This window comes from Heterodontus francisci, chromosome 1 (genome assembly GCF_036365525.1).
Source record: "Heterodontus francisci isolate sHetFra1 chromosome 1, sHetFra1.hap1, whole genome shotgun sequence".
NCBI lineage: Eukaryota > Metazoa > Chordata > Chondrichthyes > Heterodontiformes > Heterodontidae > Heterodontus > Heterodontus francisci.
In genome coordinates, this window is record NC_090371.1 from 48,395,968 (window position 1) to 48,422,116 (window position 26,149).

At 45.0% G+C, this 26,149-nt stretch overlaps 1 protein-coding gene across 4 annotated transcripts in view; it reads left to right on the forward strand.

Annotated features, from left to right (window-relative positions):
* Positions 1 to 26,149, forward strand: part of ctif (CBP80/20-dependent translation initiation factor) — a 395,289-nt gene that overhangs the window by 178,303 nt on the left and 190,837 nt on the right. For all 4 annotated transcript variants that reach the window (XR_010974913.1, XM_068030259.1, XM_068030279.1 and 1 more), the window contains exon 6: positions 13,963 to 14,038. Coding sequence is in view for 3 of the 4 variants with exons in the window: in XM_068030259.1 (XP_067886360.1) it covers positions 13,963 to 14,038 (76 nt within the window). In the remaining variant the exon portion in view is untranslated. The remainder of the gene's footprint in view (positions 1 to 13,962; positions 14,039 to 26,149) is intronic.

Genomic DNA, 26,149 nt, shown 5'->3' on the forward strand with positions numbered 1-26,149 from the left:
ATCTCTTCCTTTACTAACAAAGCTACACCTCCTCTTTTTCCTTCCTGCCTCTCCTTCCGAAATACTGAGTACCCTTGGATATTCAATTGCCAAACCTGGTTTCCCTGCAACCAGTTCTCAGTAATTGCTACTAAATCAAACCCATTCATCTCTATTTGTGCTGTTAACTCATTTATTTTATTCCGAATGCTTTGTGCATTCAGATACAAAGCCTTTAAGTTTGTTCTATTATCAAATTTCCCTACTGTTGTAATATGACATTCACACGTTCTGTTCTGTCCCTTCCTTTTATTTTCTGGTAACAATCAGCCTCATCACCAACCTGCATTCCTACCTTCTCCTTTAACTTTGACTTCCTAATTTTCCATGCTACTGAACCCCCCCTCCCCCACCCCGCCTCCCAAACTGTTAGTTTAAAGCCCTATCTACAGCCCTAGTTATGCAATTCGCCAGGACTTTGGTCCCAGCATGATTCAGCTGCAGCACATTCCATCAGAACAGCTCCCTCCTTCCCCAGTACTGGTGCCAATGTCCAATGAATTCGAACCCATTTCTCCCACACCAATCTTTGAGCCACGCATTTACCTCTTTAATCTTATTGACCCTGTGCCAATTTGCTCGTGGCTCAGGTAGTAACCCGGAGATTATTACCTTTTTGGTTCTGCTTTTTAATTTAGCCCCTAACTGTTCGTATTCCCTCAGCAGAACTTCTATCCACGTTCTATCTAATTCGTTGGTACCTACGTGGACCACGACAAATGGATCTTTCCCCTCCCACTCCAAGTTTCTCTGCAGCCCAGATGAGATATCTTGAACCCTGGCACCAGGTAGGCAACACAGCCTTCTGGAATCTCGATCCTGGCGACGGAGAACAGTGTCTATGCCCCTAACTATACTATCCCGATTACGACTACATTTCTCTTTTCTCCCCCACCTATTCGTCTCCCTGTACCATGGTGCTGTGGTCGGCTTGCTCATCCTCCCTACAGTCTCTGCTCTCATCCACACAGGGAGCAAGAATCTTGAACCTGTTGAACAAGGGCTGAGGCTCCTGCAACACTACCTCCTGGATCCCTCTACCTGCCTCACTCATAGTCACACCCTCCTGTCCCTGACCACTGGCCAAATTCAAGGTAGTTTAATCTAAGGGGTGGGACTGTCTCCTGAAATACAGTGTCCAGGTAACTCTCTCCCTTCCTGATGTGTTCCGAAGCTCAGACTCCAGCTCATCAACTCTGAGCCGGAGTTCCTCAAGCAGCCAACACTTGCTACAGATGTGGTCACGAGGAACCACAATGGGATCCACCAGCTCCCAAATCATGCAGGTACAACACATCGCCTGGCCCTGCATCTCTATTTAATTAGATTTTAATTTGTTTTTCAAATTTCTGACTGGTCTTTAGTTTTTTAATCCACTTTAGTTTTTTGTTTATAGACTAATAAATCGATCAAGTCTTGCTCTATATTTGATTTCAATTAAATTTAATTTAAAAGCTTACCTGAATACTCACCCCAGCTGCTCTCTGTTTCCCTTCTCTCACTGTTAAATGTGACATCACTGTTGTCACTTTTCAATTTTCCCCGGCTCCGCTTCTGCTGTTCCCGCTGTGCCCCCCCCCCCCATTCTCTCTCTCTCTCTCTCTCTCTCTGCTGCTCCCGCTGTGCTTCTCTCTCTCTCTCTCTCTCTCTCTCTCTCTCTCTCTCTCTCTCTCTCTCTCTCTCTCTCTCTCTCTCTCTCTCTCTCTGCTGCTCGGGCTGTCCTCCTCTCTCTCTCTCTCTCTCTCTCTCTCTCTCTCTCTCTCTCTCTCTCTCTCTCTCTCTCTCTCTCTCTCTCTCTCTCTCTCTCTCTCTCTCTCTCTCTCTGCTGCTCGGCTGTCCTCCTCTCTCTCTCTCTCTCTCCGACTCTCCGCTCCTCTCACTCTGTCTCTGACTGGCTTGGTGTGCTTTTTGAACCTCCGATCCTCCCTCCCTCTTTTTCGCCCTCTCTCCAACAGGCTTGGTGCGCTTTTGAACCTCCGCTCCTCCCTCTCTTTTTCTCCCTCTCTTCAAGAGGCTTGGTGCGCTTTTTGAACCTCTGCTCCCCTCTCTCTGTCTCCAACTGGCTGGGCGCGCTTTTTGAACCTCCGCTCCTCTCTGTCTCCGATTGGCTTGGCATGCTCTTTGAACTTCCGCTCCTCCCTCTTTTTCTCCAACAGGCTTGGTGCGCTTTATGAACCTCTGCTCCCCTCTCTCTGTCTCCAACTGGCTTGGCGTGCTCTTTGAACTTCCGCTCCTCCCTCTTTTTCTCCAACTGGCTTGGTGCGCTTTATGAACCTCCGCTCCCCTCTCTCTGTCTCCGATTGGTTTTGGCGTGCTCTTTGAACTTCCGCTCCTCCCTCTTTTTCTCCAACTGGCTTGGTGCGCTTTATGAACCTCCGCTCCCCTCTCTCTGTCTCCGACTCCCTGCACCATGCTGCCATGGTCAGTTTGCTCATCCACCCTGCAGCCCCTGCTGTCATCCATACAAGCTGCAAGAACCTTGAACCTGTTGGACACTTGCAAGGGCTGAGGTTCCTCCACTTCTAACTTCTTGATCCCCTTAACTGCCTCATTTGAAGTCACACCCTCCTGTCTCTGACCATGGACCAGATCAGGTGACCCTATCCTAATGGGTGTGACCGCCTCCTGGAAGAAAGTGTCCAGGTAACCTTCTCCCTCCCTGATGTGTCGCAGTGTCTGCAGCTCGGCCTCCAGCTCCATGACTCTGAGCCAGCATCGATATTCAGTTTTCCCTCAGATGTAGCACAGGCCAAATGCAGAGTCAAATTTCCTCTACTGAGCCTCAGGAAGAGACTTCTACTACATTAGTGTGCCATGATCATTTCCCTCAGCAGCCATCCTCTCTGAGTTAGATTGGCAGTTTAGTGCCATATTATTATGGATGGTTTGGTGCTGAAGATCCACACCACACTAGCAGCTGTGTTCAGACTGTCTAGGAAACATGGGGTTTTATTCCCTGGCTCTGGGCAGGATTTGAAACAAGATTCCTTAGATGAATGGACGGCGATAAATCTGAATGATCAGTGATTAATTCACTGCTCCATCCAGCTTCATGCATTTGTGTATATTTTGGCTCCATAACTTAACCTGAGTGCCACTGAATCGCAATTCCACTAACTGTTCCCAGATCCCAGTGCACTTGCACCAATTTGCTCAGAATACACCTAGTGCCAGACTACAGCACCCCATTGGGCTCTTGCTCTTGTCTTCTCTTTCCTACACTCCAATTCCAGCCTCAAATCTTCTCCCTTGGCTGCAGTTCTTGCCTTCATTTCCACCTCCCTCCAAAGATATCCAAGCCTGATCCTAGCCCCTGCTTCTCTCATGACTAACCAATACATATTGTCCTCCATCTTCCTACATATCCAAGACCTTAGAAAGTGCTGAAAATACTCAGCAGGACAGGCAGCATTTGTGGAGAGAGAAGCAGAGTTAATGCTTCAGGTATGTGACCTTTCATCAGATTCATCAGGCTCTGATGAAAGGTCACTGACCTGAAACATTAACTCTGCTTCTCTCTCCACAGATGCTGCCAGACCTGCTGAGTATTTCCAGCACTTTCTGTTTTTATTTCAGATTTCCAGCATCTGCAGTATTTTGCATTTACCTTAGAACAGTGATAATAGATATTGAGTACTATAGGAAAGGAGAGCCACACGAAAATACAACTGAGAGATGAGACTACCAATCAGTAAAGAAAGTGACAAGTACAGATACTACAATGAATAAAGTGTATTAGTTGCTACTCGTAGGTGTGGATCATAGAGATATGAAAGATAAATAGAGTATAAAAAAGAATTGGAGTGGGACAGAAATGGAGAAGCAATTTCAGATGGAGAGTTAGTATTTTTGCCCATGGGAATATATTACAACACATCTCGCAAGGTCCATGGTATAATTGGTATTACCCCCTGCTGTTATACAATAGCATATTCTGTAACTGTTTGTGCATATGTAAATATATTCCATTTTTAAATGGTGTTTAGCAAGCACCACAACTTGGTGACATTGTACTGCAACTTGTTGCAATAACAATCATGATTTGCTGGTCAGTCCTGCCTCACTCGGGAAGGCAAGCATACAGTGTGCCCTAATTTTACAGTAAAGCAAACCTCATCCTGCTCCTAAACCCAATTCAGTTTAATGAAAAGCTTTGTTTCCTCAAGTCTGTGAACCATTAGTACATCACCTGTTGGTCAATGAGACTAACAATGACTGATGCCCACACCGATGTATTTCCCTTTATTGCTGATAATCTTTGCTTCTTGACTCATTCAGCTTGTTTTTGTGTGAAACCACTTCTCTTCCCTCACCCTGAAAATGTAAGAGTGTGTGTGTATAAAAACAGAAGTAGGTCACTTAGCCCTTGGAACCTGTTCTGACATTCAGTAAGATCATGCTGATCTGTGACCTAACTCCACAGGCCTACCTTTGTCCCATATCCCTTAATAATAATTTGGTTAACAAAAATCTATGAGAATATAAAGTGTTCAGAAAAGATAGAGAAAGGAAAAAGGGAGGTTGGGTGGCAGTACTGATTTGGGAAGAAATTGTAGTGTTGGAAAAAAGGGATGTCCTTGAGGGGGCAAGGACAGAATCCATCTGGCTAGAGTTGATCAGCAGATGGGTATGATCACTCTGTTAGGGGTATTCTATAGGCCTCCAATTAGTGGGAGAGAGATAGAGCAGCAAATCTGCAGGGAATTCACAGATCTGCAAGAAATATCGAGTGGTGATAATAGGGGACTTTACCTCAATCGATATTTGGGTAATTAATGTTAGAGTAAAGGGAAAGGAGGGGAAGTAATTTCTGAAATATGTTCAGGAGAACTTCACTGATCAATGTGTTTTCAGCCCAACTAGAAAGGGGGCATTGCTAAACCTGGTGCTGGGAAATGAGGTGGATCAAGTGTCTAGAGGGAGCACATGGGTAAGAGAGTGATCATTTTAGCATAAGGTTTAGACTCGTAATGCAGAAAAGCAAGGAATGATGTAAAGTAGAATGGCTAGATTGGAAGCGGGCTAATTTCAATGCAGTGAGAAGGGAACTAGTCAGGGTAAAATGTAACCAAAGACTGACAGGAAAAACTGTAATGGAACAATGGGTTATATTTAAGGAAGAAATGCTTCAGGTACAGGCTAGGAACATTCCAACAAGAGTGAAATGTAGGGGAACCAAAAACAGGACTCCTTGGATGATGAGGGAGATGGAGAATATGATGAAACAAAAAAAGAGGGTCTATGATGCATGTCAGCTGAATTCTTCAAGTGAGAAGCAGGCCAAATACAATAAGTTGCGAGGGAAGGTGAAGAGGAAAATAAGACTGGCAAAGAGAGCAACTGAGAATAGAATGGCAGTCAACATAAAAGGGAACCCAAAAATCATCATCTGGCATGTAAATAGTTAACAAGTGGAGTGGGGCCTATTAGGGATAAAGAGGGTAATATATGCTTAGAAACACAGGGCAAGGCTAGAATATTTAATGAGTACTTTGTATCAGTGTTTACTAAGGAAGAGGAATCTGACAAAATATCAGTAGAAGCGGAGAGAGCAGAGGCAATGGATAGGGTTAAAAATTGAGAATGAGGAGATACTGGAAAGGTTGGCTATGCTTAGGGTAGATAAGTCACCTGATCCAGATGACTTGCATCCCAGGTTGCTAAAGGAAGTGGGGGTGGAGATAGTGGAAGGAAGATCCCATAATCTTCCAAACTTCCCTAGATATTGGGGAGGTGCCAGAGATTACAGCCTTATTCAAGAAGGGATGGAAGGAAGGTCCTAGCAACTACAGGCCAGTTACGTAAGGTTTTAGAAACAATAATCAGGGGGGAAAATCAACAGGCATTTGGAGAGATTTGAGTTAATTAAGGATAGTCAGCATGGATTTGTAAAAGGTAGATCATGCTTGACTAACCTAATTGAATTTTTTGATGAAGTAACAAGAGAATGTTGATGAAGGGAATACGGTGGATGTTGTTTATTTGGATTTTAAGAAAGCTTTTGATAAAGTACCACATAAAGGCTGCTTAACAAAATTGAGGCTCATGGAATAGGAGGGTCAATGTCCTATTGGATAAAAAAAGTTGGCTTAAGGACAGAAAACAGCGAATCATGGTAAATGGTTGTTCTCAGACTGGAGGATGGTAGACAGTGCTCCCCAGGTTTCAGTGCTGGAACCACAGCTTTCTTTGCTATATATAAATGACTTGGATCTTGGAATCCAGAGTAGAATTTCAATATTTGCCAATGACACCAAACTTGGAGGAATGACAGTGAGGATGATATGAACCACGTGCAACAGGACATAGGCTTGCAGAATGAGAAGACAACTGTTAGATTGAATTTAATACAGACAAGTGTGAGGTGATGCATTTTGGCAGAAGGGATCGGGTGGGGCAATGTAGACTTAATGGCACAGTTCTGAAGAGTGTGCAGGAACAGAGGGACCTGGGGATGCATGTGCATTGATTTTTGAAGGTGGCAGGATATATTGAGAGACTGGTTAGTAAAGCAAATGGGATCTTGAGCTTCGTAAATAGAAGCATAGAGTACAAAAGTAGAGAAGTTATGCTAAACCTTTTATAAAGTTCTGGTTAGGCCCCAACTAGAGTATAGCATCCAGTTCTGGTCACCACACTATAGGAAAGATGTGAGGGTCTTAGAGAGGGTGCAGAGGACATTTACCAGAATGGTTCCAGGGATGGGGGATTTTAGTTACAAGGTTATGTTGGAAAAGCTGGGATTGTTCTCCCTGGAGCAAAGGAGATTGAGGGAAGATTTGATAGAGGTGTACAAGATTATGACAGGCTTAGATAAGTTAGACAAGGAAAAAGTGTTCCCATTAACTGATAGTACAAGGACTAGGGGACACAGATTGTAGGTTTTCAACAAGAGATGCGGGAGGAATGTGAGGAAGAGCTTTTTACGCACCGAATGGTAATGATCTGGAACTCGCTGCCCACAAGGGTGGTGGAAGCGGAGACAATCAATGATTTCAAAAGGAAATTTGATGAGTGCTTGAAAGAAATAAACTTGCAGGACGACGGGGATCGAGGTGGGAAGTGGGACTGACTGGATTGCTCTGCAGAGAGCAGGCATGGACTTGATGGGCCCAATGGCCTCCCTCTATGCCATAAATGACTCGAGCATCAATTGCAGAAGAGTCCCAAATAATGTGTGTAGAAGTGTTTGTTAACTTCACCCTTGAAAGGGCTGGCTTTAATTTTTGAAGCGTGTCTCCTAGGCTATCACTGGAATTAGTTTCTCTCTCATCTATCTGGAGCTCGTGACCTACGCGGTTGGTGGAAGCGAAGGCAGCCAGTTTGGGCACTTGAGGGAAATAAACCTGCAGGTCTACAGCGATAGAGTGGGGGAATGGAACTGATTTAGGGTGCTCTTCAGAGAACTGGCATGGACTCGATAGGCTGAATGGTCACCTTCTATACCATAATGACTCTTATGAATCTATGACCTTATCAGTTCCCCTTAATATTTTGAAAACTTTGATCAAATCGCCCCTTAATCTTTTAAATTCCAGGCAATATAACTCTCGTTTGTGTAATTTCTCCACATAATTTAACCCTTGGAGTCTAGGTATCATTCTAGTAATTCTATGCTGCACTCCCTCCATGGCCAATATATGCTTCCTAAGTTGTGCTGCCCAGAACCTGCTCACAGTACTCTAGGTGTGGTCTAACCATGGTTTTGTATTGATGATGTAGGATAACGTCTACTCCCTTGTTTTTTTAGTCCCCTGGCTTTTTGAGTTTTTTTTTTGTATGTCCAGGGCATTTTAATGATCTGTGTACCGAAGTCTCTTTGGGCCTTCACTGTTTCTGTGTTTACACCATTTAGAAAGTACCCTATTGTACAACATTTTGGGTCCTAAGTGGATGGCCTCATATTACCGACATTGAAATCCATTTGCCACAGTTTTTCCCAATTGTTTTACTCTATTAAATGTCTCTTTGCAATTTTCTGCTTTCATCTACATTGCCTACAATGCACCTATCTTTGTATCATTGGCAAGCTTGGCTTTCTATCCCATCATCTAAGTTGCTGAGAAATGTTGTGAATAGTTGAGCCCCAACACCGATCCTTGTAGGACACCACTCCTCATTATCCCTACTCTCTATCTCCTGCTACTTAACCAAGTTCATAAGTAGGTCAATAATGTGCCTTCAATTTTATGAGTTTCATCTTTAGTTAACATGAGTTAACAAGCTCGTATGAAGGACTTTATCATGTGCCTTCTGGAAGTCCATATGAAGAATATCGATATATATTCCCTGGTCCACTGCATTTGTCACCTCTTCAGCCAGTCAGGTTTGTCAGGCGTGACTTACCCTTTAGAAATTTGTGTCGCTGTCTCTGATCAGCTGAAATTTTTCAGGTCTTCAATCACCCGATCCTTAATTATCGACTCTAGTAATTTTCTGGCAGCAGATGTTCGGCTAACTGATCTATAATTCCCTGGTTTCCCTCTTTGCATACTTTTCCAATCTAAAGGAATGGTTCCTGAATGGAGAGAACTTTGAAAGATTAGTTAGGGCATCTGCAGTGTTCTCACCCACTTCCTTTAAAATCTTGGGATGAAAACCATCTGGTCTAAAGGCTGGCTCAGGTCTGCAAATGAAACCCGGCCCAAGCCCGACAGAACCAATTCCGACCCGGCCCGGCCCGGCCTGACCCAAGCTTGAATGCCAGACCCGGAAGTGCAACCCGACCCCAACACGACACATGTCGTCGGGTCCCATTGGGTTCAGTTCAGGTAGCTGGCCTTTAACCTGGGGATCTGTCATTCTTTACTGTTATTCTTATTTTGATTACATTAATTTTGGTGAGTCCCAATAACTGATTTAATATTAGTTTCTTTCAGATGTCCGGCACGCTATCTTCCTCTACTGTAAATACTGACGTATAGTAATTACTTAACATGTCCACCACCTTCTTATTTTGATTAACAATATCACCATTATCAGTTTTCAATGGGCCCACATTGCTCCTGGCCACCCAGTTTTTCCCTATGTTGATTTTGATATCCCTTACAAGTTTTTTTTCATACTCCCTTTTTTTTATAGCTCTTACAAACTGTGCATGTATACATGTATGTGTTTGTGCAAACCAGTATGCGCTCCTCCAAGTCTGATTTTCCTTGACATGCTGCACCTAGATGATCCACCAGGCCCACGTGTGAGAAGAGAAAAATTTGCCCCATGTTCTTGTTTTTCTACCCACAAACACTGATCTCTGAAATATCCCGACAGGGAGCCGGTTATGTTGATATGGTTTGATTTCAGGTCAAACAACAAAAAAGATTATTCGAAAGTTCCTTTTACTTCTCATGAGGGCAATGTCTGCTTTTATATCAAGGGCAGTTGATTTCAAGGGAACAGTTTAAACTTGCTTGGAGGAGAATGGGCAGGTGTTAAAAGAAACCACATGGGAGAAGTCCATTCTGACACCATCCCCATCTTAATCTTGGTGAATGTGCTGAAATGTTGGCTTCCAATTTTTAAATGAGTGTCCCTCTGGTGTTTCAAGAACAAAGAACAAAGAAAATTACAGCACAGGAACGGGCCCTTCGGCCCTCCGAGCCTGCACCGATCCAGATCCTCTATCTAAACATGTCGCCTATTTTCTAAGGGTCTGTATCTCTTTGCTTCCTGCCCATTCATGTATCTGTCTAGATACATCTTAAAAGACACTATCGTGCCCGCGTCTACCACCTCCGCTGGCAACGTGTTCCAGGCACCCACCACCCTCTGCGTAAAGAACTTTCCACGCATATCCCCCCTAAACTTTTCCCCTCGCACTTTGAACTCGTGACCCCCAGTAATTGAATCCCCCACTCTGGGAAAAAGCTTCTTGCTATCCACCCTGTCTATACCTCTCATGATTTTGTACACCTCAATCAGGTCCCCCCTCAACCTCCGTCTTTCTAATGAAAATAATCCTAATCTACTCAACCTCTCTTCATAGCTAGCGCCCTCCATACCAGGCAACATCCTGGTGAACCTCCTCTGCACCCTCTCCAAAGCATCTACATCCTTTTGGTAATGTGGCGACCAGAACAGCACGCAGTATTCCAAATGTGGCCGAACCAAAGTCTTACACAACTGTAACATGACCTGCCAACCCTTGTACTCAATACCCCGTCCGATGAAGGAAAGCATGCCTTCTTGACCACTCTATTGACCTGCGTTGCCACCTTCAGGGAACAATGGACCTGAACACCCAAGTCTCTCTGTACATCAATTTTCCCCAGGACTTTTCCATTTACTGTATAGTTCACTCTTGAATTGGATCTTGCAAAATGCATCACCTCGCATTTTCCCTGATTGAACTCCATCTGCCATTTCTCTGCCCAACTCCCCAATCTATCTATATTCTGCTGTATTCTCTGACAGTCCCCTTCACTATCTGCTACTCCACCATCCTTAGTGTCGTCTGCAAACTTGCTAATCAGACCACCTATACTTTCCTCCAAATCATTTATGTATATCACAAACAACAGTGGTCCCAGCACGGATCCCTGTGGAACACCACTGGTCACACATCTCCATTTTGAGAAACTCCCTTCCACTGCTACTCTCTGTCTCCTGTTTCCCAGCCAGTTCTTTATCCATCTAGCTAGTACACCCTGGACCCCATGCGACTTCACTTTCTCCATCAGCCTACAATGGGGAACCTTATCAAATGCCTTACTGAAGTCCATGTATATGACATCTACAGCCCTTCCCTCATCAATCAACTTTGTCACTTCCTCAAAGAATTCTATTAAGTTGGTAAGACATGACCTTCCCTGCACAAAACCATGTTGCCTATCACTGATGAGCCCATTTTCTTCCAGATGGGAATAGATCCTATCCCTCAGTATCTTCTCCAGCAGCTTCCCTACCACTGACGTCAGGCTCACCGGTCTATAATTACCTGGATTATCCCTGCTACCCTTCTTACTGCGCTGTAATGTTCTAAACAAGGGGACAACATTAGCAATTCTCCAGTCCTCCGGGACCTCACCCGTGTTTAAAGATGCTGCAAAGATATCTGTTAAGGCCCCAGCTATTTCCTCTCTCGCTTCCCTCAGTAACCTGGGACATATCCCATCCGGACCTGAGGACTTGTCCACCTTAATGCCTTTTAGAATACCCAACACTTCCTCCCTCCTTATGCCGACTTGACCTAGAGTAATCAAACATCTGTCCCTAACCTCAACATCCGTCATGTCCCTCTCCTCGGTGAAAGTACCGATGCAAAGTACTTGTTTAGAATCTCACCCATTTTCTCTGACTCCACGCATAACTTTCCTCCTTTGTCCTTGAGTGTGCCAATCCTTTCTCCAGTTACCCTCTTGCTCCTTATATATGAATAAAAGGCTTTAGGATTTTCTTTAACCCTGTTTGCTAAAGATATTTCATGACCCCTTTTAGCCCTCTTAATTCCTCGTTTCAGATTGGTCCTACATTCCCGATATTCTTTCAAAGCTTCGTCTTTCTTCAGCCTCCTCGACCTTATGTATGCTTCCTTTTTCCTCTTAGCTAGTCTCACAATTTCACCTGTCATCCATGGTTCCCTAATCTTGCCATTTCTATCCCTCATTTTCACAGGAACATGTCTCTCCTGCACGCTAATCATCCTCTCTTTAAAAGCCTCCCACATATCAAATGTGGATTTATCTTCAAACAGCTGCTCCCAATCTACATTCCCCAGCTCCTGCTGAATTTTGATAGAGTTGGCCTTCCCCCAATTTAGCACTCTTCCTTTAGGACCACTCTCCTCTTTGTCCATGAGTATTCTAAAACTTACGGAATTGTGATCACTATTCCCAAAGTAGTCCCCTCCTGAAACTTCAACCACCTGGCCGGGCTCATTCCCCAACACCAGGTCCAGTATGGCCCCTTCCCGAGTTGGACTATTTACATACTGCTCTGGAAAACCGTCCTGGATGCTCCTTACAAATTCTGCTCCATCTAGACCTCTAACACTAAGTGAATCCCAGTCAATGTTGGGAAAATTAAAATCTCCTATCACCACCACCCTGTTGCTCCTACATCTTTCCATAATCTGTTTACATATTTGTACCTCGATCTCACGCTCGCTGTTGGGAGGCCTGTAGTACAGCCCCAACATTGTTACCGCACCCTTCCTATTTCTGAGTTCTGCCCATATTGCCTCACTGCTCGAGTCCTCCATAGTGCCCTCCTTCAGCACAGCTGTGATATCCTCTTTGACCAGTAATGCAACTCCTCCACCCCTTTTACCTCCCTCTCTATCCCGCCTGAAGCATCGATATCCTGGGATATTTAGTTGCCAATCGTGCCCTTCCCTCAACCAAGTCTCAGTCATAGCAATAACATCATACTCCCAGGTACTAATCCAAGCCCTAAGTTCATCTGCCTTACCCACTACACTTCTTGCATGAAAACAAATGCATCTCAGACCACCAGTCCCTTTGCTTTCATCATCTGCTCCCTGCCTACTCTTCCCCTTAGTCACGCTGACTTCATTATCTAGTCCCTTACAGGCTTTAGTTACTACCTCCTTACTGTCCACTGACCTCCTCATTTGGTTCCCATCCCCCTGCCACATTAGTTTAAACCCTTCCCAACAGCGTTAGCAAAAGCACCCCCAAGGACATTGGTTCCAGTCCGGCCCAGGTGTAGACCATCCAATTTGTAATAGTCCCACCTCCCCCAGAACCGGTCCCAATGTCCCAAAAATCTGAACCCCTCCCTCCTGCACCATCTCTCAAGCCACGCATTCATCCTGACTATTCTTTCATTTCTACTCTGACTATCACGTGGCACTGGTAGCAATCCTGAGATTACTACCTCTGAGGTCCTACTTTTTAACTTGGCTCCTAACTCCCTAAATTCTGCTTGTAGGACCTTGTTTTTTACCTATATCATTGGTGCCTATGTGCACAACGACAACTGGCTGTTCACCCTCCCCTTTCAGAATGTTCTGCAGCCGATCTGAGATCCCTGACCCGTGCACCTGGGAGGCAACATACCATTCGGGAGTCTCGTTTTCGACCACAGAACCGCCTATCTACTCCCCTCACAATCGAATCCCCGATGACTATAGCCCTTCCACTCTTTTTCCCGCCCTTCCGAACAACAGAGCCAGCCACGGTGCCATGAACCTGGCTACTGCTGCCTTCCCCTGGTGAGCCATCTCCCTCAACAGTATCCAAAACGGTATACCTGTTTTGGAGGGAGATGACCGCAGGGGACACCTGCGCTGCCTTCCTGCTCTTTCTCTGCCTTTTGGTCACCCATTCCCTTTCTCCCTCAGCAATCCTAATCTGCGGTGTGACCAATTCGCTAAACGTGCTATCCACGACCTCCTCAGCATCGCGGATGCTCCAAAGTGAGTCCATCCGCAGCTCCAGAGCCGTCATGCGGTCTAACAAGAGCTGCAGCTGGACACACTTCCAGCACGTGAAGGAGTCAGGGACATCAGCCGTGTCCCTGAGCTCCCACATTGAGCAAGAGGAGCATAACACGGGTCTTCTGTGACGCAGTTGGCAGGCAGGCAACCTACTCCAAAGACTTAATTTTCCACTTCATGGGGCGTCTCCTGACCACATTGCAGCAAAGGGAACCGAATAGATTGATAGGAAATTCTGCAGTGGAGGGATGGGTGGAGAAATTAAATTGCAACGCGTGAGGGGATTGGGAAGAGAAATGAAAGTATTTCCAACCATGTAAATGGTATTTATGAAGGGAGGAAGGTGCATTCTGCAGGCAAGCTAATTTATTGTCATTGCTGAAGTCTGCTATTATTCACAAGCTACGTACTGAGTTCTGCTTGTCAGAAATACTCCGCCTTCTTCCTAAAACATCAGCTCTGTTTTATGCGTGTAAGGATTGAAAGGCTCTGGACTAATGCTGCTGCTCCTCTTGTCATTTGTGCAGGATGGTGAAGGGGAAGTTTGAAGAAGATGGAAACATTACCTTGAATGACCTGGACAAGGTGCTTCCTGTGCGACAGGTATGCCTGAAATCCATGTTGTAAACATCTTTTGCCACATTGGTTGTCAAGTCAGGATTTTGTGTCTGGAGAGGCATCTGGAATATCAGGTGGATGGGGTTATGGAACAAGGCAACAATGTTTTTTTTTTCCAAGTTGCAAATAGTTCTGAAAGTTTATAGATCATTGGGGCACAGCAGCACAGATTGCCTGACTGTCCCTTCAATTCAGGGGCTTGGGTTTGAATCTTGAGATCACCAGGCTTCAAATCATTATGCAGCTTTTGTGAGAGAAAATACCATTGGTGCAGTGCAGCTGGTTTGAATCCTCATAAAATGATACGCCCAACACATCAGGAGTTAACTCCAAGCACTGCAGTTACCTTCAGCAATGTTGAGCACTGTGTGTGTGTGTGTGTGTGTGTGTGTGTTGGGGAGCTTTTGACTTTGTAGCTTGTTCTGCCATCTAGTGATCCTGCTTGGCATTACAGCTCATTGACAGTACATTTTGTTCTGGCTTCTATTAATTTTAACATTTTGCAGTGGAGTACAAATTTGGCTAAATCCTAATGTTCATAGGAAAAGAAATTGGAAGAGAACTGAAATTTAGAAGATTTGAAGGAGGATTTTATAAAGTTGATCCAGGTAGATTGCATCATATGATGAAGCATTCAATTTTCAACAAACACATCATAAATTAGGAATAAGAGGTGGGTCGGGACCTTTGTTCTTTCCCAAAGGATCGTCGAATCAATTCTTAGCAACCTACTCAAGTCCATAAGGTGGGATAAAACTACTTAACACTTGGAGAAGCACAAATTAATCAGTGCCAGTCAGCACAGATCTCGAAAAGGCAGGGCGTGCTTGACCAGCCTTATAGGATTCTTCAGAAAAATACCAGAGATGATGGATAAGGAAAATGCAGTGGGTTTGGATTTACAAAAATCATTTGATAATTGGTTTGATACCACAAAGGCTTATGGCTAAGAAAATGGCATATAGAACTAAGAGGAATGTACCATATTCATAAATCATAAAATGGTCACAGCACAGAAGGAGTCCATTCAGCCCGTCATGTCCATGCTGACTCTCTGCAGAAGCAACTCAGCTAGTCCCACGCTCCTGTCTTTTTCCCATAGCTCTGCAATTTTTTTATTTGAACGTGCTTATCCAGTTCCCTTTCGAAAGCCACAATTGAATCTGGCTCCACCACACTCTCAGGCAGTGCATTCCAGATCCTAACCACTCACTGTGCAAAAATGTTTTTCCTCCTGTTGTCATTGCTTCTTTTGCCAGTTATCTAAATCGGTGTTGTCTGGTTCTTAATCCTTACACATATGGGAACAGTTCCTCCCCATCTACTTTGTCTAGATCCCTCATGATTTTGAACACCTCTATCAAATCTCTCAATCTCCTGTAAGGAAAACAGCTCAAGCTTCTCCAATCTATCAACCTAACTGAAGTTCCTCATCCTTGGAAACATTCCTGTAAAGTTTTTCTGCACCCTCTCCAATGCCTTCACATCCTTCCGAAATTGTGGTGTCCAGAATTGGACACAATACTCCAGTTGAGGCTGAACCAGTGTTTTATAAAGATTCATCATAACTTCCTTGCTTTTATACTCTGTGCCTCTGTTTATAAAGCCCAGGATCCTGTATGCCTTATTGACTTCTTTTTCAACTTGCCCTGCCACCTTGAACGATTTATGTGCTTATATCCCCAGGGGGATTCCCAGAGTGGGGGATTCAATTACTAGGGGTCACGAGTTCAAAGTGAGAGGGGAAAAGTTTAGGGGGAATATGCGTGGAAAGTTCTTTACGCAGAGGTTGGTGGGTGCCTGGAACGCGTTGCCAGCGGAGGTGGTAGACGCGGGCACGATAGCGTCTTTTAAGATGTATCTAGACAGATACATGAATGGGCAGGAAGCAAAGAGATACAGACCCTTAGAAAATAGGTGACATGTTTAGATAGAGGATCTGGATCGGCGCAGGCTTGGAGGGCCGAAGGGCCTGTTCCTGTGCTGTAATTTTCTTTGTTCTTTGTTCTTTGTCTCTGTTGCTGCACACCCACTTTAGAATCGTATCATTTATTTTATCTTGCCTCTCCTCATTCTTCCTACCAAAATGTATCACTTCTCTGCATTAAATTTCATCTTTCATGTGTCTGCCCATTCCACCAGCCTATATCCTCTTGAAATCTATCACTATCCTCCTCACAGTTCATAATACTTGTATCATCTGCAAATTTTGAAATTGTTCCCTGCATACCCAATGGATACTACTATGGAAAAACTTGAATTGAAAAAGGTAGTCTTCAAAATTAATAATACCGATCATTTCAGTTGGTTAAGATGGTGATGAAAGAGCACAAATTTAAAATAATCATGAAAAGGAGTGAAGCGAAGGGTAGAAAAAATTCTTCGACTGGTTAGAACACAAAACTGTCTGCTATGAACCATTGTTAAAGCAGGGTCATTAAACTCTCTTAAAAGGGAATTAGATATTAATTAATACAGAGAGTGAGCAGGAGAAGAGGATTATACTAGGTGGCTCAAATAGAGAAAATTACTGCCTGCAGTGTAGTACTAATACCATAAGTATTCACTTGCTGCTCAATTTGAGGACATGTGGCAGTGAATATTGTAGTTGTGAATCCAACTGCAGTCCATAGCTGGCTGTTTAATCCTGGAGGGCCTTCCACTGTACTTATTGAACTTTGGTTTTCCCCACTACTCTCTGAAATCATTAAATTAGCCCATATAGTTCCTGTTATTCTGCCACACATTACTACACAACAGTATGATTTACATAGCTCTCTGGAGTGACGGCATGGTCTTGATGGGCTGAATGGCTGCCTTTTGTGCCATAAATGACTCTATGGCTAATCTGCCTCTTGAGCATCTGGGGCTCAATATTTCCTCTTTCTGTACAGTTTAATTTCTTAACCTGGATTTCTTCCCCAAGTATTTGCCCTACAATTGGACCTAATTGCACAGATGTAAACTGGTGGGGTGGGGGGGGGGGGGGGGTCACATTTTTCATGTATTTGTGATCTTTCATAGCCCATTATAACTTCTTTCCCTATTCATAGAATTACAGAATGTTACAGTACATTTAGAGGCCATTTGGCTCATCGAATCTGTGCCAGCTCTTTGGTAGAACCATCCAATTAATCCCAGTACCTGCTCTCCCCCCATACCCTGTAAATGTTTCCCTATCGATTAATTATCCAGTATTTTTTTGAATGTTTCTAATGAATCTGCTTCCACCACCTTCTCAGGCAGATCATAATGACTTGCTGTGTAAAATGCCATGCCGCCTCTTTTTTTTTGCTAGTCACCATAATTCTGTGTCCTCTCATTACCGACCCTTCTGGCATTGCAAACAGTTTCTCCTTGCTTACTCTATCAAAATCATTCATTATTTTGAACACCTGTCAAAAATTTCCTGTTAACCTTCTCTGCTCTAAGGAGAATAATCCCAGCTTTTCCAGCCTCTTCACATAATAGGAGTAATGTTACACTCTTTCCTCCGTTGTGCTCCTTTCATACAACTTTTGAATGTTTCTCCTGTATATTTTTGTATTCTGCTTTTCAAATTCAAAACTGTTGCACATGTGCAATCCAGCTCAGCTCAACTCCCAGCAACTTCCAGCCACACCATGCTCTTCAAGCATAGACAGTCTAGGTGGAAACGTGCATAGAGACAGGGAGAGTATTGATGAAACAATACATTTGGATAATGTGAAACTTCACAACACAAAATCGAGTGGCAACAAAGGAGGGAAAAAGATCAAAGTGAAGCAACAAAGGATGGAACAAGCAGCAATAATGACATCAAACATGCACAGTATGCAGAAGATGGTCACAAATTTTGTTTCTCTTTTTCTTTGTAAGCAGTACTAGGGGAGAGCATTACAAAAGTTGCCCTAAGCACCAACCCGGTTGGGTTATGGGGCACTGGTGCAGTAAGGGAGCAGAGGATGCTTTACCCTATGGCTGGGTAAAGCTATGCTCTATCTCTCCTGGAAGTATTTGATGCTGACATTAGGTGAATGAAATGGGAAAGTGCTCCATTCCTCAGTGCAAACATCCGCATCTTAATGAGCACAAAAAGAAAGTCTGATTCAGAATCACAGAATAATACAATGCAGAAGAGGCCCTTCGGCCCATCGAGTCTGCACCGATGCATTAAAGACACCTGACCTGTCTACCTAATCCCATTTGCCAGCACTTGGCCCATAGCCTTGAATGTTATGACATGCCAAGTGCTCATCTAGGTACTTTTTAAGGGATGTGAGGCAACCTGCCTCTACCACCCTCCCAGGTAGGGCATTCCAGACCGTCACCACCCTCTGGGTAAAAAGGTTCTTCCTCAAATCCCCCTTAAACCTCCCGCCCCTCATTGAATACTTCCGTGTCACATTACTCCTTCCAAAGTGTATCACCTCACACTTTTCAGCGTTAAATTCTACCTGCCACTTTTCTGTCCATTTGACCATCCCGTCTGTATCTTCCTGTAACTTAAGACACTCAACCTCACTGTTAACCACTTGGCCAATCTTTGTGTCATCCGCGAACTTACTGATCCTACCCCCCACATAGTCATCTATGTTGTTTATATAAATGACAAACAATAGGGGACCCAGCACAGGTCCCTGTGGTACGCCACTGGACACTGGCTTCCAGTCACTAAAACAGCCGTCTGTCATCACTCTGTGTCTCCTACAGTTAAGCTAATTTTGAATCCACCTTATCAAGTTACCCTGTCTCCCATGTGCATTTGCTTTCTTGATAAGTCTCCCATGTGGGACCTTGTCAATGGCTTTGCTGAAATCCATGTAAACTACATCAACTGCACTACCCTCATCTACACACCTGGTCACATGCTCAAAAATTTAATCAAATTTGTTAGGCATGACCTCCCTCTGACAAAGCCATGCTGACTATTCCTAATTCAAGACTGAGATTATCCAAGAGTTGTTTTCAACACTGTACTTATATTAGAGAATGTTTTGTTGATTAATGTTAAAAGGGACATGAGTGAATATGTGGAATGAAATGGGATTTGCAAGTCAATTGCTGTGTCAAATATATTTAATCTGGAAACTTAAAATTCTGTGCTAAGAATATATTCTGTAAGTGACAACATTGATTTACCTTTGTGAACAGGAAACCACTGGGGTTTTCTTCACCTCATGGCTGGGTCTGTAGTAGACTAATTGATAGAGATTGGTTGCTATGATTAGTCAACAATTTCATTAAAGCTGTATCATGTGACTACCAGGGTGGTAGAAGGCAAACTGAACGGGCCTTGGCCTTTTTTTCTTCTAGCAATTCATATAAATAAGCAGCTTTATAGAACTTTTCTTCAGAAAATGGGTGGAGTCCCTGTCTATGGCAGGAAAATGTTTGATGAGTGAAAACCCTTTATTAACCAGTGTCCAGTGGCGTACCACAGGGATCTGTGCTGGGTTCCCTATTGTTTGTCATTTATATAAACGACATAGATGACTATGTGGGGGGTAGGATCAGTATGTTCGCGGATGACACAAAGATTGGCCAAGTGGTTAACAGTGAGGTTGAGTGTCTTAGGTTACAGGAAGATATAGATGGGATGGTCAAATGGGCAGAAAAGTGGCAGATGGACTTTAACGCTGAAAACTGTGAGGTGATACACTTTGGAAGGAGTAATGTGACATGGAAGTATTCAATGAATGGTTTGACACTGGGAAGTTCCGAGGAACAAAGGGACCTTGGCGTGTTTGTCCATAGATCTCTGAAGGCAGAACGGCAGGTTAATAGGATGGTGAAAAAGGCATATGGGACACTTGCCTTTATCAATCGAGGCATAGATTACAAAAGCAGGGAGGACATGTTGGAGTTGTATAGAACTTTGGTAAGGCCATACCTGGAGTACTGTGTGTAATTCTGGTCGCCACATTATAGGAAGGATGTGATTGCATTGGAGGGAGTGCAGAGGCGATTCACCAGGATGTTGCCTGGGATGGAACATTTAAGCTATGAAGAGAGGTTGGATAGGCTTGGGTTGTTTTCGCTGGAGCAGAGAAGACTGAGGGGTGACCTGATCGAGGTGTACAAGATTATGAGGGGCATGGACAGGGTGGATCGGGAGCAGCTGTTCCCCTTAGTTGAAGTGTCAGTTACGAGGGGTCACAAGTTTAAGGTGAGGGGCGGGAGGTTTAAGGGGGATTTGAGGAAGAGCTTTTTTACCCAGAGGGTGGTGACAGTCTGGAATTCCCTGCCTGGGAGGGTGGTAAAGGCAGGTTGCCTCTCTCCCTTTTAAAAAGTACCTGGGTGAGCACTTGGCACATCATAACATTCAAGGCTATGGGCCAAGTGCTGGCAAATGGGATTAGGTAGACAGGTCAGGTGTTTTAATGCATCGATGCAGACTCGATGGGCCGAAGGGCCTCTTCTGCACTGTATTATTCTGTGATTCTGTGATTATTTTGTGCTTTCTAATGTTTGTTTGTCTTCATCAGCACCATATTTGATACTGCTCTGATAAACATGTTTATATAAAATGGTAATAAAAACAGAAAATGCTGGAAATAATCAGGTCAGGCAGCACCTGTGGAGAGAGAAACAGTGATATCAAGAAATGGCTGAAGTCACTAGGTACAGTAAGGGCCTGACAACATCCTGATAGTAGTGCTGAATGCTTGTGCTCCAGAGCTAGCCGCACCTCTAGCCAAACTGTTCCAGTGCAGCTATGTGCTGGCATCCACCTGATAATGTGGAAAATTGCCCAAAAAGCAGGGCAAATTCAATCCGGCTAGTTACAGCCCCATCAGCCTACTCTTAATAATCAGTAAAGTGATGGAAGGTGTTGTCGACAGTGCTATCAAGTGGCACTTGCTTAGCAATAGACTGTTCACTAATGTTCAGTTTGGGTTCTGCCAGGGCCACTCAGCTCCTGACCTCATTTCAGCCTTGGTCCAAACATGAACAAAAGAACTGGCAGAGGTGAGGTGAGAGTGACTGCCCTTGACATGGCAGCATTTGACCGAGTATGGCATCAAGGAGCCTTGGCAAAATTGAAGTCAATGGGAATTGGGGGAAAACTCTCCACTGGTCGGAGTTATACCTAGCACAAAAGAAGATGGCTGTGATTGTTGGAGGAAAATCATCTCAGCCCCAAGACATCACTACAGGAGTTCCTCAGGGTAGTGTTCCTAGGCCCAACCATCTTCAGCTGCTTCATCAGTGACCCTCCCACCATCATAAGGTCAGATGTGGGATGTTCGCTGTTGATTGCGCAACGTTCAGCACCATTCGCGACTCTTCAGCTACTGAAGCAGCCTGTGTCCACATGCAGCAAGACCTGGACAACATTCAGGCTTGGGATGATAAGTGGCAAGGAACATTCACCCCACACAAGTGCCAGGCAATGACCATCTCAAGAGAGAATCTAACCATCTCCCCTTGATGTTCAATGGCATTACCAACGCTGAATCTTCCACTGTCAACATCCTGGAGTTACCATTGACCAGAAACGTAACTAGACCAGCCACATAAATACTGTGGCTACAAGAGCACGTCAGAGGCTGGGAATTCTGAAATGAGTAACTCATTTCCTGACTCCCCAATGTCTGACCACCATCTACAAGGCACATGTTACGATCAGGTGAGTAGGAGTCAAAGGGTTCCCCTCTTTTTCCTCTCCTTGTTTAACCACAACAGATGATTTATTTCTTTTTTGACTGGATATACTTGCCAATTCAGTGAGTGTTTAGCTGTTTACATGCTATGATCATAAAAGAGCTAATCAGACAGATTTTCTCGTGTTTAACAAAGAAGGAGGTTAACCTTATTGTATTTAAACAGATCTGAGTAAAAATAATAAAATACGCTCCAACTTTCTTTCTTTCTCTCTCCCTCACCCACCTCCCTCACACACACGTTACAGAGTGGGGGAAGGATAGATTGGTCAAATTAGTATCAATACAAATAAGAGGTATACAGTCTGTGGAGGTTGGTGACTTGGCTGGCTTCAGACTGAATTTGGTGGCCCTGAGGCTTCTGGTTTGAAAACGTGAACGCTTGAAAAGGTGGACGCTGATTCATTGGTTCTCTGGGCGATAGCAATGTTACTGAATTCCTTCGAGGGAGATCTCTGTTCTTTCTGTAAAGTTGTATAAATTGTATAGCTGAAGGAGGTTACTGTCCTTTCCAGAAGGGTCTCTGCGCTCAATTGCCCCCCCGCCCCCCCAGGTTTAAGTCATTAAGCACAGTGAGCATCAATCAATGAGCAGACTAACACAATCAAACACATCAATTAAACCACTGAACACTACAGTCTGCAGCAGGGAATATGCCTCGGTGCTCATGGTCAGCAGACAGAGGTCAAAGCTTGCAAGGTTTGAGTAGTTTATCTCCACCAGTTTAATATTCAGGTTTCCAGCTGGTCGATTAAAAAAAAATCATCATTCGACCTAGTACGATTTAATGACATACAAGTCAGGAGTGTGATGGAATACTCTCCACTTGCCCAGATGAGTGCTGCTCCAACAACACTCAAGAAGCTTGACACCATCCAGAATAAAGCAGCCTGCTTGATCTGCACGCCATCTACCACCTTAAACTTTCACTCCCTCCAACACCAATGCACAGTGGCAGCAGTGTGTACAATATACAAGATGCACTGCAGCAACGCACCAAGGCTCCTTCCAAACCCTCTATCACCAAGAAGAACAAGAACAGCAGGTGCATGGGAACACAACCAGCTGCAAATCGCATACCATTCATTTTGGAACTATATTGAAGCTCCTTCACTGTTGTTAGGAACGGAGTTCCAGGAATTTGATCTAACAGCACTGTGGGTGTATCTACCCCTACCCCACATGGACTGCAGCGGTTCAAGAAGGCAGCTCACCAACACCACCTCAAGGGCAAATGGGGATGGGCAATAAATGCTGGCCTTGCCATTGGCGCTCACACCCAACACACCCAACCAGGGGAGGCGATGGCGTAATGGTATTGTCACTGGATTAGTAACCCAGAGACCCAGGGTATTGCTCTGGGAACATGGGTTCAAATCCCACCACAGCAGAAGGTGGAATTTGAATTCAATTAATAAATCTGGAATTAAAAGCTAGTCTAATGATGGCCATGAAACCATTGTCGATTGTTGTAAAAACCCATCTGGTTCACTAATGTCCTTTAGGGAAGGAAATCTGCTGTCCCTAACTGGTCTGGCCTACATGTGACTCCAGACCCACAGCAATGTGGTTAACTCTTACATGCCCTCTGAAATGGCCTAGCAAGCCACTCAGTTGTATCTAACCGCTACGAAGTCAATAAAAAAGAATGAAACGGGACAGACCACCCGGCATCGACCTAGGCACCGGAAACGACAACGGCATACCCAGCCCTGTCGACCCTGCAAAGTCCTCCTTACTAACATCTGGGGGCTTGTGCCAAAGTTGGGAGAGCTGTCCCACAGACTAGTCAAGCAATAGTCTGACATAGTCATACTCACGGAATCATACCTGACAGACAATGTCCCAGACTCTGCCATCACCATCCCCGGGTATGTCCTGTCCCACCGGCAGGACAGACCCACCAGAGGTGGTGGCACAATGGTATACAGTAGGAAGGGAATTGCCCTGGGAGTCCTCAATATCGACTCTAGACCCCATGAAGTCTCATGGCATCAGGTCAAACATGGGCAAGGAAACCTCCTGCTGATTACCACCTACCGCCCTCCCTCAGCTGATGAGTCAGTACTCCTCCATGTTGAACAGCACTTGGAGGAAGCACTGAGGGTGGCAAGGGCACAAAATGTCCTCTGGGTGGGGGACTTAAATGTCCATCACCAAGAGTGGCTCGGTAGCACCACTACTAACAGAGCTGGCCGAGTCCGAAAGGACGTATCTGCTAACTGGGTATGCGGCAGGTGGTGGGGGAACCAACAAGAGGGGAAAACATACTTGACCTCGTCCTCACCAATCTGCCTGCCACAGTATTGGTAGGAGTGACCACCGCACAGTCCTTGTGGAGACGAAGTGCCGCCTTCACATTGAGGATACCGTCCATCGTGTTGTGTGGCACTATCACCATGCTAAATGGGATAGATTTTGAACAGATCTAGCAATGCAAAACTGGGCATCCATGAGGCACTGTGGACCATTAGCAGCAGCAAAATTGTACTCAACTACAATCTGTAACTTCATGGCCCGGCATATCCCCCACTCTACCATTACCATCAAGCCAGGAGACCAACCCTGGTTCAATGAAGAGTGTAGGAGGGCATGCCAGGAGCAGCACCAGGCATACCTCAAAATGAGGTGTCAACCTGGTGAAGTTACAACACAGGACTATCTGCGTGCCAAACTGCGTAAGCAGCATGTGATAGACAGAGCAAAGCGATCCCATAACCAAAGGATCAGATCTAAGCTCTGCAGTCCTGCCACATCCAGCCGTGAATGGTGGTGGAGAATTAAACAACTAACTGGAGGAGGTGGCTCCACAAATATCCCCATTCTCAATGATGGGGGAGCCCAGCACATCAGTGCGAAAGATAAGGCTGAAGCATTTGCAATAATCTTCAGCCAGAAGTGCCGAGTTGATGATCCATCTCGGCCTCCTCCTGAACTCCCCACCATCACAGACGCCAGACTTTAGCCAATTCGATTCACTCCCCGTGATATCAAGAAACGGCTGTCGGCACTGGATACTGCAAAAGCTATGGGCCCTGACAATATTCCGGCAATAGTACTGAAGACCTGTGCTCCATAACTTGCCGCGCCCCTAGCCAAGCTGTTCCAGTACAGCTACAACACTGGCATCTACCCTGCAATGTGGAAAATTGCCCAGGTATGTCCTGTACACAAAAAGCAGGACAAGTCCAACCCGGCCAATTACTGCCCCATCAGCCTACTCTCAATCATCAGTAAAGTGATGGTAGGTGTCACTAACAGTGCCATCAAGCGGCACTTGCTTAGCAACAACCAGCTCAGTGACGCTCAGTTTGGGTTCCGCCAGGGCCACTCAGCTCCTGACCTCATTACAGCCTTGGTTCAAACATGGACAAAAGAGCTGAACTCAAGAGGTGAGGTGAGAGTGACTGCCCTTGACATCAAGGCAGCATTTGACCGAGTATGGCATCAAGGAGCCCGAGCAAAACTGAGTTCAATGGGAATCAGGGGGAAAACCCTCCGCTGGCTGGAGTCATACCTAGCGCAAAGGAAGGTGGTTGTGGTTGTTGGAGGTCAATCATCTGAGCTCCAGGACATCACCGCAGGAGTTCCTCAGGGCCTACCTAGGCCCAACCATCTTCAGCTGCTTCATCAATGACCTTCCTTCAATCATAAGGTCAGAAGTGTGGATGTTCACTGATGATTGCACAATGTTCAGCACCATTCTTGACTCCTCAGATACTGAAGCAGTCCATGTAGAAATGCAGCAAGACTTGGACAATATCCAGGCTGGGGCTGATAAGTGGCATGTAACATTCGCGCCACACAAGTGCCAGGCAATGACCACTCCAAATCCAGGATTTTGACCCAGCGACAGTGAAGGAGCGGCGATATAGTTCCAAGTCAGGATGGTGTGCGATTTGGAGGGGAACTTGCAGGTGGTGGTGTTCCCATGCATCTGCTGCCGTTGTCCTTCAAATTGGTTGAGGTTACGGGTTTGGAAGGTGCTGTCTAAGGAGCCTTGGTGCGTTGTTGTAGTGCATCTTGCAGATGGTACACACTGCTGCCACTGTGTGTCGGTGGTGGAGGGAGCGAATGTTTGTAGATGGGGTGCCAATCAAGCGGGCTGCTTTGTTCTGGATGGTGTCGAGCTTCTTGAGTGTTGCTGGAGCTGCACCCATCCAGGCAAGTGGAGAGTATTCCATCACACTCCTGACTTGTGCCTTTTAGATGGTGGACAGGCTTTGGGGAGTCAGGAGGTGAGTTACTCGCCTCAGGATTCCTAGCCACTGACCTGCTGTTGTAGCCACAGTATTTATATGGCTACTCCAGTTCAGTATCTAGGATGTCGATAGTGGGGGTTTCAGCGATGGTAATGCCGTTGAATGTCATGGGGAGATGGTTAGATTCCCTCTTGTTGGAGATGGTCATTGTCTGGCACTTGCGTGGCACGAATGTTACTTGCTACTTA